The sequence below is a fragment of the Pelophylax lessonae genome (genome assembly GCF_965119305.1).
Source record: "Pelophylax lessonae genome assembly, chromosome: 2".
In the NCBI taxonomy this organism is placed as follows: domain Eukaryota; kingdom Metazoa; phylum Chordata; class Amphibia; order Anura; family Ranidae; genus Pelophylax; species Pelophylax lessonae.
Genome location: NC_138769.1, coordinates 683,215,161 through 683,227,539, shown reverse-complemented (window position 1 = coordinate 683,227,539; position 12,379 = coordinate 683,215,161). Strand labels below are relative to the sequence as shown.

At 44.1% G+C, this 12,379-nt stretch overlaps 1 protein-coding gene across 1 annotated transcript in view; it reads right to left on the bottom strand.

Moving 5' to 3' along the window:
• The window catches only part of MRE11 (MRE11 homolog, double strand break repair nuclease), a gene marked incomplete at its 3' end in the record, with an annotated part of 586,107 nt that overhangs the window by 469,925 nt on the left and 103,803 nt on the right, over positions 1–12,379 (bottom strand). The window contains exon 4 of the mRNA XM_082248202.1: positions 7,490–7,650. Within this exon, the coding sequence (XP_082104328.1) occupies positions 7,490–7,650 (161 nt within the window). The remainder of the gene's footprint in view (positions 1–7,489; positions 7,651–12,379) is intronic.

Below are 12,379 nucleotides of genomic sequence, written 5' to 3'. Positions count from 1 at the left end.
ATCGGCACATGCGTTCTGAATGAACGGCCGCCCGTGCAGTTTCTTTGGAGCCCTGTGACTGGCAGCACCCGCGCGCATGCGTGGGACTGACATCACGCGGCTCTGGCCAGTAGCACAGCCGGAGTCCGCAGACCCAAAAGGAAGACGGGTGAAGATAAATGTGGCCTGAAGCGGGGACGATGAGGGCTTTGTTTGGAGGTGTCACATAATGGGCCAGTATGCGATGCATACTAGCACATTATGCCTTTACTTTCCAGGTAAGGAGAAAAAAAAAACAACAGACTTTACTACCTCTTCAAAGGCACCAGATTTTTAAAAATGACAGTATTGGCGTTTTGAATGCTTTTAAGTGAAAAGGAGGGATTTGATTTCTTATAGACCCCAGATCCCTCTATGAAGAGTACCGGTCACTTCCTATTACTGTCACAAGGGATGTTTACATTCCTTGTGACAGCAATAAAAGTGATAAAAAAAAAAAAAATTAACCACTTGCCGACCGCCCACCACAGATTTACTGTGCCAGGCTAGCTCGGCTGCTAGGGTGCTAGGGGCACCCGCGATCGCTCCCCGCTGAGAGAGAAGAACGGTCAGTTGTTGTAAACACAGCTGACCGTTGTTCTCTCTGAAATGATCACAGAGCGCCTGTGATCCTTCTATATAGGATCACAGGTATCTCTGGTCATTTCACAAGCCCATCCGCCATACAGTTAAAAAACACTCCCCTAGGCTCACACTTAACCCTTTGATCACCACTGTGTTAACCCCTTCCCTGCCAATGTCATTATTACAGTAACAGTGCATATTTTTAGCACTGATTACTTTAGTAATGTCACTGGTCCCCCCAGAAGTGTCAGAAATGTTGGTTAGGGGTCCGATCTTTCCGCCGCAATGTCGCAGTTCCGCTAAAAATCACAGACCACCACCAAATAGATAAAAATGACATAAATCTTTCCTCTAACTTTTGCGCAAACCAATCAAAATACGCTTATTGCTATTTTTTTTTCAACAACAACATGTAGCAGAAAACAAAGTGGCTTAAGAGGATGAACATTTTTGATTTTTACATTTTTTTTTGGGGGGGGGAATGTTATATAGCAGAATGTGAAAAATATTTTTTTTTCTAGAATTGTCGCCTATTTTTTTTGTTTATAGCGCAAAAAATAAAAATTGCACAGATGATCAAATACCACCACAAGAAAGCTCTATTTGTGGGGAAAAAAGGACATCAAATTCATTAGGGTACAGCATCGCACAACCGCACAATTTTCAGTTAAAGTAACGCAGTGCTGTATCGCAAAAAATGGCCTGCTCATTAAGGGGGTAAATCCTTCCGGTCCCGTATTTAGTGCGACATGTTCAGCAGGACCCCCTCCCCTTCATGCGAGAGGGTTGCAAACACCACAAAACCCCAATAAATGAGAAAGTAAAGGCAGGATAAACCATGGCAGAAGACAAATCATTTTATTTTTCCCACTCAAAGCAAACAGTTAAATACACAAATGAAATACATATTGTAGATACAGTACCTTGAAAAAGTATTCATAAGCCTTGAAATTTTTCACATTTTATCATGTTACAGCCAAAACCGTAAATATATTTTTTGGGGGATTTTATGTGACAGACCAACACAAAGCAGCACATAATTGTGAAGTGGAAGGAAAATTATAAATGGTTTACAGATTTCTTTAGAAATAAATATGTGAAAAGTGTGGCATGCATTTGTATTCAGCCCTCTTTACTCTGATACCCCTAACTAAAATCTAGTGGAACCAATTGCCTTCAGAAGTCACCTAATGAGTAAATAGAGTCCACCTGTGTGTAATTTAATCTCAGTATAAATACAGCTGTTCTGTGAAGCCCTCAGAGGTTAGTTAGAGCAGTGTTTCTCAACTCCGGTCCTCAGGGCACGCTAACAGGCCAGGTTTGCAAGAAAACTGAAATACATCACAGGTGATATAATTTGCTGCTCAGTGATTGCAGTATTCTAGTATGCATCTCCCTAAGGTAATATTTAAAATCTGGCCTGTTAGTGTGCCCTGAGGACCAGAGTTGAGAAACACTGAGTTAGAGAACCTTAGTGAACAAACAGTATCATGAAGGCAAAGAAACACACCAGACATGTCAGGAATAAAGTTGTGGAGAAGTTTAACCACTTGCCAACCGCCTAATGTACATTTACTGTGGCAGGTCGGCTCTATAGTGCAAAAAAATGTACCTGAACGTCATTTTGTGCAATAGCTACTAAGGGGCGCGCACACGCCAAAGGAAGCCCGATCGCGTGCTGATTGGACAGAGGGGGGAGCCAATTGGTGGGTCTGGAGGACCCGATGTCCGCTGGCCACTGGTCATCTTTCCAGAAAGAGAGGCAGAACAGCGGTCTGGATAAGAAGAATTGGCCACACATCTTTGGAGTTCCAAATGCCTTTATTGTGATTTCCAAAGTGGCATAACAAAACACCAACCAGTCTAAGTAGACGTGTTTCACACAGTACAACTGTATTTAATCATTACACAGACATGTCACACTGGTACATCTTAAATAGACCCATCCCCAGTAGTTACAGATGTTGAGGAGGTAGTAATTACCAAAAAGTGACTAATTCAATCAAATAATCAAACATAAAAACACATCCTCTCTGAATAAAACCTCCAGTAAATATAAAGTTCTAGAATAAACCCAGGTATACATGCAAATGAAGGGCATCCATATTAAGCAAAAAATAAAAAAGATGGAAAAATATATATACAGTAAAACCTTGGTTTGAGAGTAACTTGGTTTAAGAGCGCTTTGCAAGACAAGCAAAATTTTCAAATAAATTTTGACTTGATATACAAGCAATTTCTTGATATACAAGTAGCCTCAAGTCACAGCTGAGTATAAAAGAGAAGAGAGGCGCCTCTAAGTGTAGCAATATGGTTACATTTAATGAAGGTACATTTAGCAACTCACATGGTTGATGATTGAACAGGCACATCTAAGGTTTCAGGCATCCAAGCTAAAGCTGTCCACATAGACCATCCTCCGCACCACCATCTACGTCCTCCCTTCCATGCTGCCCCTCGCTTTCAGATCGCTTTACTGCAGGGTGGTCTTCCCAGTCAGGATTACAGACTGGCGGTGCAAAAGATGGTCTATGTGGACAGCTTTACCCCGGATGCCTGCATACTTAGATGTGCCTGTTTTATTCATCAACCATGTGAGTTGCTAAATGTTGTACCTTCATTAAATGGAACCTTATTGCTACACTTAGAGGCGCCTCTCTTCTCTATGATACTCTGTAGCTCTTGCTGGATTTTGCTTCTAATCCCCTTGTGGAAGCGGCTATTTGTGGATGGACATTTTATGGTTATGCTATCATCTTTTTATATGGACTATAAACTGAAGGACATATGAATAAATGGTTGTGGAACGAATCATCTGAGTTTCCATTATTTCTTATGGGGAATTTTGCTTTAATATAAGAGTGCTTTGGATTACAAGCATGTTTCCGGAACGAATTATGCTCGCAATCCAAGGTTTTACTGTATATATATATATAACAATTATGATGATGTATACATATGTGTACATATATACAAACACATGTACACACTAGTACTGCAACGATGCGTCGACGTGCGTGAAAGGCGTCGACGCGTCACACGTGACGTCACACGCCCCCTGGCCGGACTGGCCTACTGGGATGCCAAGATACGGCCAGCCGGCAGCGTCGCTTTAAGCATTGCCGGCCGGGCCGCTGCACTGATTGGGGCCACTGCAGGCTGATCCCTCCCACTGTCCCACACAGACGAGATGTCACGCGCCACTCCAGCAGCAGCATGTGATCGCAGGTGAGCCTGAGGGGTCTGCACTGGGAGGGGGGCTAAGTGGTCTGTATTAGGTGGGAGGGCTTACTGAGGGGTCTGTACTAGGTGGGAGGGCTTACTGAGGGGTCTGTACTGGGAGGGGGCTTACTGAGGGGTCTGTGCTGGAAGGGGGGCTTACTGAGGGGTCTTGTACTGGGAGGAGGGCTTACTGAGGGGTCTGTACCGGGAGGAGGGCTTAACGAGGGGTCTGTACCGGGAGGAGGGCTTAACGAGGGGTCTGTACCGGGAGGACGGCTTACCGAGGGGTCTGTACCGGGAGGAGGGCTTACCGAGGGGTCTGTACCGGGAGGAGGGCTTACCGAGGGGTCTGTACCGGGAGGAGGGCTTACCGAGGGGTCTGTACTGAGAGGGGGGCTTACTGAGGGGTCTGTACTGAGAGGGGGGCTTACTGAGGGGTCTGTACTGAGAGGGGGGCTTACTGAGGGGTCTGTACTGGGAGGAGGGCTTACTGAGGGGTCTGTACTGGGAGGAGGGCTTACTGAGGGGTCTGTACTGGGAGGAGGGCTTACTGAGGGGTCTGTACTGGGAGGAGGGCTTACTGAGGGGTCTGTACTGGGAGGAGGGCTTAATGAGGGGTCTGTACTGGGAGGGGGCTTACTGAGGGGTCTGTACTGGGAGGGGGCTTACTGAGGGGTCTGTACTGAGAGGGGGGCTTACTGAGGGGTCTGTACTGAGAGGGGGGCTTACTGAGGGGTCTGTACTGGGAGGAGGGCTTACTGAGGGGTCTGTACTGGGAGGAGGGCTTACTGAGGGGTCTGTACTGGGAGGAGGGCTTACTGAGGGGTCTGTACTGGGAGGAGGGCTTACTGAGGGGTCTGTACTGGGAGGAGGGCTTAATGAGGGGTCTGTACTGGGAGGGGGCTTACTGAGGGGTCTGTACTGGGAGGGGGCTTACTGAGGGGTCTGTACTGGGAGGGGGCTTACTGAGGGGTCTGTACAGGGAGGGGGGCTTACTGAGGGGTCTGAACTGGGAGGGGGGCTTACTGAGGGGTCTGTACTGGGAGGGGGGCTTACTAAGGGGTCTGTACTGGGAGGGGGGCTTACTGAGGGGTCTGTATTAATTACAGGATTAATTAGCTAATCAAAAAAACACTCAACTAAGCAAAAAAATAAATAAAATAAAAATAATCGTTAGACTAGTCGACTAATCGGAAAAATAATCGCTAGATTAGTCGACAGACAAAATAATCGTTAGTTGTAGCCCTAGTACACACATAAGAAAACGCATACAGAGCGACTCTCCATGCATGATGATACTATGGAGCCCCTCTTCAAAAAATGCATTACACCAAACCAACATATAAAAAGGAAAGAGGAGAAATAGAGAGGAAGTAAAGAAGGAAAGCAGATGACACGTAGGTATAAAAGACAAAACCATGATATAAAATATTCAAAGTGTATAGCCACATAAAGGCCACAGTGTAGACTCGTGGCCACACCATATGTCCCATAAGATGATGCGCACTAAATGGGCGATACCTGTAAAGTTATGTCCATGCAGGTAAATTCACAGAATGTGCATGTAGGAAAAGTGGAGACATGAGGACGATCGAAACCTTCATTACTCATTATCTCCCGCAATTGCCCAACATGTTTCATCTATGAAACACATGTAAAGTGAAATGGGTGATGCCTGTAAGATTATGTCCGTGCCGGTAAATTCACAGGCTGTGCATGTAGGAAAAGTGGGGACATGAGGACAAACGAAACCTTCATTACTCAATAAACTCCCACAATTACCTAACATGCTTAATCTATGACATACACACGCAAAATAAAATTCACAGACTGTGCATGTAGGAAAAATGGGGACATGAGGACGATCAAAAACTTCATCACACAATAAACTCCCACACTTATCCAACATGCTTAACTTATGACATATATGTAAAATAAAATGGGTGATGCCTGTAAGATTATGTTCATGTATGTAAATTCACAGAATGTGCATGTAGGAAAAGTGGGGACATGAGGACGATCAAAACTTCATCACTCAAACTTCCGCAATGGACCAACATGCTTCATCTATGAAGTAAACGCAAAGTGAAATGTAAAAGATATAAAAAAACGATAAGGGGAGAAACACAGGAAGGGCACACCAAAGCGTGAACAGGGAGGAAGGGGAAAAGCATTCCCTAGGCTCAATCATAAAAGTGGCTAACATCATACTCAAAATTGAGTCTCTGGGGAATACGAGTCTGGAGATGGAAAATCCAGAAAACCTCCCTCCGGCACAATAGCCAAAAGGCATCATCCCCTATTTTGGGGACCCTAACCTTGTCAATGACTTGAACCTGTACAGCTGTTTTATCACCACCATGGCATGTATTAAAATGCTTTGCCACATTGGTAGATAAATTCTTTTCTACACTATATACTGTAAGTGTTCCTGGAAGCAATCACGAAGACGTCTTGTTGTGCTACCAACATATTGAACATGGCATATGGCACAGGTAATTAGGTATACCACATACAGTAGCTCATACTGCAAATAAAAAATGAGCATATCTCAAATTCTCTCTGATTTGTAGTTTATCGAAATGTTACCTCCATAAATGTGGCTGCAGCAGGAACATTCCACTGCACCACACCTATAGTTCCTCTTGAAGTGTAGCCACATGAGTGACTTTAGAGGCTCTCTGTGAAAGAAGCTGGGGACAGAAAACATCCCAAGGTGGGAGCCCTTCATGAAACAATGTTGACTCCCTCCTGTAGGATATTGGCACATGTCTCATCAGAATACAGGATCGGTAGAGGTCTGTTAATGATTTTTTTGATATCATTAAATTCATTGCTGAATGGGGTAGAAAGTGTTCATGACTTTTGTTGTTGATTTATGTGACAGCTTCATTTTACCAAAAGATAACCCTATTTCTACATTTAGCTATGGAGAGAGCCCTATTCAGCATCCACCTAGGGTATCCCCATTGCAAAAATCTCTCATAGAGGGACAGGGCATCCTGTTCAAATTGTTGGTCATTACAGAAAATGCGTCTAACCCGCAGGAATTGGCCCACGAGAATACCTTTAATTGTATGCCTTGGGTGGCCCGACTGGGTCAAGGCTCCTGCTGCTGTCAGTCAGATCCAGTGAGGAGGGAGTAGAGGGTGGTGCCGAGCCGCTATGTGTGTATCAATAGCTGCAAGCAGCCCGGCTCTGGATCGAGCCCACATGAGTGCTCCCATAGCACTTGGAGAAGAGGGGGAGCACAGGTGAGAGAACCCTGAATAGGAGGTTTTTGGGCCGCTCTGTGCAATACTATTGCAGAGAGCGAGTAAGTATAACATGTTTCTTATTTTAATTACAAAACAAAATTCACTCACTTTAAGATTTTTTTTTCTATTAAACAAGAGTTTATCACTAAATTTTAAAGGAGATGTCAAGGAAAAAACAAAAACAATAGTGTAGAAACATATGCAGTGTGGTCTCTGCAACAGGGAACCACTGTTTCTGGGTGACCTGCAATTCCCTTTTTTACCAGCAGTTGGCACTACGTAAAAAAAAAACCTGCAATTATACATTTAGGTGCCAATAAAACCATGAGCTATAGAAAGGGAGGCACGAGTGTTACTACACAGAACAGGCATGGCATCACATTGCTCATCACATGCATAACACTTACTTGCTGTAGCTAAAATTAACCGATTGGTCGCTGAGAACCTCAAATTGGACAGGGCGATCTCCCATACAGTATTTTCTCATAAGCTCCATACAGGTATGTAGAGTTTTTCTGGAAGGTTTGTTGTCGTGAAAAAGATCTCCACCAAGCAGCAAGAAGTCGACCTGTGGAAAGATATAAAAATGTATATGGTCACTTCTTGACTCAGTCAAGCTAATAGATACTCCCACTGTCTAAGACTTGTATATTCTCTGAAAAGCGATCTGCAGCAGATCATTTTTCTTAGAGAGCTACTAAGAAGCCATTGCCAATCATTCAGGGAATGGGATGCCTGCTTTTTTATTTGTTTTTGTTTTTTGGCTGAACTCCAATTTTCAATGTGACAAATGAATGCGTCCCAACTGTGAACCAAGTGTTAGATTAGTTATGGTGCGATCCCACTCACTCCAGTGACAGAGTTTGACAGGTGCTGCCTCAAATCAACACGATGCATCAACAGCTGCCCAAAAACACAGATCAATGCACTCATATGAATTGGCCCTAAAGCAGGCGTCCAGGCAAAAAATTTAATGAACAGTATATCACACAGAAGACCAGGCTTTTTCTGGCACTTTTTGTTTACATGTTTAAATCAGTATTTTTTGCTCGCAAATTACTTTTAACACATTATACATTATATATATATCTTTTTACATTGCGCACGCTCATGGAATGGCAACAAATTACAGTCTCCATAGGAAACGCTTTAAAAGTTTAACAGGTTGCCTGTTTAGCATTAAAGGAGGTCTAGCGCTAGAATTTTTGCTCTCGCTTGAACACCATTTACATATGCGCACAAGACTTACATAGAAACATAGAAATATGACAGCAGAAAAAGAACCAAGTAGCCAAACGAGTCCCCCCCCCCCTTTTTTTTTTTAACATATACAGTATCTCACAAAAGTGAGTACACCCCTCACATTTTTGTAAATATTTTATTACAGTATATCTTTTCATGTGACAACACTGAAGAAATGACACTTTGCTACGATGTAAAGTAGTGTAAAGTAGTGAGTTTGTATAACAGTGTAAATTTGCTGTCCCCTCAAAATAACTCAACACACAGCCAATAATGTCTAAACCGCTGGCAACAAAAGTTAGTACACCCCTAAGTGGAAATGTCCAAACTGGGCCCAAAGTGTCAACATTTTGTTTGGCCACCATTATTTCCAGCACTGCCTTAACCCTCTTGTTTAAACATATTGGACTAGGTGGGACTTTAAATGAGACCCAAGCTGGTGTTGCCCGGCGTCTACATCCCTATAACAAAAAACAAAATGAGGTTAAGGGTTGTAAGAGGTGCATGAAAGTCAGCCAGCCCCCAGTCTGATGTACTCACCCTCCAGTCTGTCACCAACCAAATAAAACCTGTCTCTTGGTACAAAGAACAGGGGTTTAGTTGACACACATTTGCAAACGCATGTGAAAGCTGCAGAGCCACTTCACGGCACCCTGGTGGATGGGGGAACAGGTGAGAGGGAGACAGCCCAACCTCCCCCAACCCATCCTCATCCACGACTGGCTGTTGTCTCAAAGACTCAAATAATTAGGTTATAACCACGGTGCAAACTGGAAAAGACCAGCTGAAAAGCATTACACCTCCTTGGTGGATACAGTATATAGATAGGAAGGGATTTTATGTATGGGGCATGGCCCGTAAAGCACACTGCCTTTGAAATCCCTAATTTCCTCTTTGGGACTTTATGTGAGACAAGCAGGTCATGCTATTGGTCTCCATCCCTGTATACGGAAAACACGAAGGTCAAATCAAAACGGCATTGACCAAAAACGCACGAAAATCGCACGGTGGGACTTTAAATGAGGCACCAAGCTGTAAGCAAGGCGTCTCCATCCCTGGTTGCTTAAACATATTGGACTAGGTGGGACTTTAAATGAGAGGAAATTAGGGATTTCAAAGGCAGTGTGCTTTACAGGCCATGCCACATACATAAAATCCCTTCCTATCTATATACTGCATCCACCAAGGGGATGGAGGTGTAATGCTTTTCAGCTGGTCTTTTCCAGTTTGCACCATGGTTATAACCTAATTATTTGAGTCTTTGAGACAACAGCCAGTTGTGCATGGGGATGGGTTTATGGGAGGTTGGGCTGTCTCCCTCTCACCTGTTCCCCCATCTACCCATTAGCGGCCATGTGCCTCCAGTGTGAGGACACTAAATTAAGAGTGTAGGACTGCAGATTTAACAGGGTGCCGTGAAGTGGCTCTGCAGCTTTCACATGCGTTTGCAAATGTGTGTCAACTAAACCCCTGTTCTTTGTACCAAGAGACAGGTTTTATTTGGTTGGTGACAGACTGGAGGGTGAGTACATCAGACTGAGGGCTGGCTGACTTTCATGCACCTCTTACAATCCTTCAACCTCATTTTGTTTTCTGCCTTAACCCTCTTGTTTACCAGAGCTTCACAGGTTGCTACTGGTGTCCTCTTTCACTCCATCACAACATCACGAAGCTGGGGGATGTTAGAGACCTTGCACTCCTCCACCTTCCATTTGAGGATGCCCCACAGATGCTCAATAGGGTTTAGGTCTGGAGACATGCTTGGCCAGTCCATAACCTTTACCCTCAGCTTCTTTAGCAGGGCAATGGTCGTCTTGGAGGTCGTTATGTTGGAATACTGCCCTGCGGCCCAGTCCCTGAAGGGAGGGAGGGGATCATGCTCTGCTTCAGTATGTCACAGTACATGTTGGCATTCATGGTCCCTCAATGAGTCGGAGCTCCCAAGTGCCGGAAGCACTTATGCAGCCCCAGACCATGACACTTCCACCACCGTGCTTGACTGTAGGCAAGACACACTTGTCTTTGTACTTTTCACCTGATTGCCGCAACCGCGCTTGACACCATCTGAACCAAAAAAGTTTATCTTGGTCTCATCAGACCACAGGACATGGTTCAAGTAATCCATGTCCTTAGTCTGCTTGTCTTTAGCAAACTGTTTGCGGGTTTTTTTGTGCATCATCTTTAGAAGAGTCTTCCTTCTGGAACGACAGCCATGCAGACCAATTTGATGCAGTGTGCGGCGTATGGTCTGAGCACTGACAGGCTGACCCCAGGCCCCTTCAACCTCCGCAGCAATGCTGGCAACACTCATACATCTATTTCCCAAAAGGCAACCTCTGAATATGATGCTGAGCATGTGCACTCAGAGTCTTTGGTCGACCATGGCGAGGCCTGTTCTGAGTGGAACCTATCCTGTTAAACCGTCTGTATGGTCTTGGCCACCGTGCTTCAGCTCAGTTTTAGGGTCTTGGCAATCTTCTTATAGCCTAAAACATCTTTATGTAAAGCAACAATTCCTTTTTTTAGATCCTCAGAGAGTTATTTTCCATGAGGTGCCATGTTGAACTTTCAGTGACCAGTATGAGAGAGTGAGAGCGATAACACCAAATTTAACACACCTTCTCCCCATTCACACCTGGGACCTTGTAAAAAAAAATAACAAGTCACCTGACACTGGGGAGGGAAAATGGCTAATTGGGCCCAATTTGGACATTTTACCCTAGGGTTGTACTCACTTTTGTTGCCAGCGGTTTAGACATTAATGGCTATGTGTTGCGTTATTTTGAGGGGACAGTAAATGTACACTGTTATACAAGCTGTACACTCACTACTTTACATTGTAGCAAAGTGTCATTTCTTCAGTGTTGTCACACGAAAAGATATAATAAAATATTTACAAAAATGTGAGGAGTGTGCTCACTTTTGTGAGATACTGTATATTCGCTTCTGCGCGTGAGCATGGAGGGATAGGGGTGCTCTAAATTTTTTCTTTCCCCCTTTTTCTTTTTTTTCATACTGTCCCTTTAATATATATTTTTTTTAACACTTTTTTACCTATTACGAGTAATGCAAATATCCCTTGTAATAGAAATAAGGATGACATGTCCTCTTTATAAAGCGATCTCAAGTCAAAAAGTCCCCAAATCTCTCTTTTACCTTTAAAAGCAAAGTTGTTTAATTATTCTTTAATAGGAACATATAGTTATTCATTCTGTGCTAAACCCACATACTGTACACTTTATTGACAAAAGTATTAGGACACAGGCACATGAACTTTAAATGGCATCCCAGTCTTAGTCAGTAGGGTTCAATATTGAGTTGGCCCACCCTTTACAGCTAGAACAGCTTCACCTCTTCTGGGATGGCTGTCCACAAGGTTTAGGAGTGTGTCTATGGGAATGTTTGAACAATGTTCCAGAAGGCACTGTGAAGTCAAGGAACTGATATAGACAAGGAGGCCTGGCTTGCAGTCTTCACTTTAATTCATCCCAAAGGTGTTCTATCGGGTTGAGGTCAGGAGGCAGGCTAGTCAAGTTCCTCCACCCCAAACTCGCTCATCCATGTCTTTATGGATCTTGCTTTCTGCACTGGTCCAAATCATTTGGTGGAGGGGGGATTATGGTGTGGGGTTGTTTTTCAGGGGTTGGCCTTGATCCCTTAGTTCCAGTAAAGGGAACTCTTAAGGCGTCAGCATACCAAGAGATTTTGGACAATTTCATGCTCCCAACTTTGTGGAACAGTTTAGAGATGGCCCTTTCTGTTCCAACATGAATGCGCACCAGTGCACAAAGCAAGGTCCATAAAGACATGGATGAGCGAGTTTGGGGTGGAGGGACTTGACTGGCCTGCATAGGTTCCTGACATAAACCTAAAACACCTTTGGGATGAATTGAAGCAGAGATTGCGAGCCAGGCCTTCTCTCCAACATCAGTGTCTGACCTCACAAATGCACTTCTGGAAGAATGGACAAACATTCCCATAGAAACACTCCTAAACCTTGTGGACAGCTTTTCCAGAAGAGTTGAAGCTGTTATAGCTGCCCAGGGAGGGCCAAC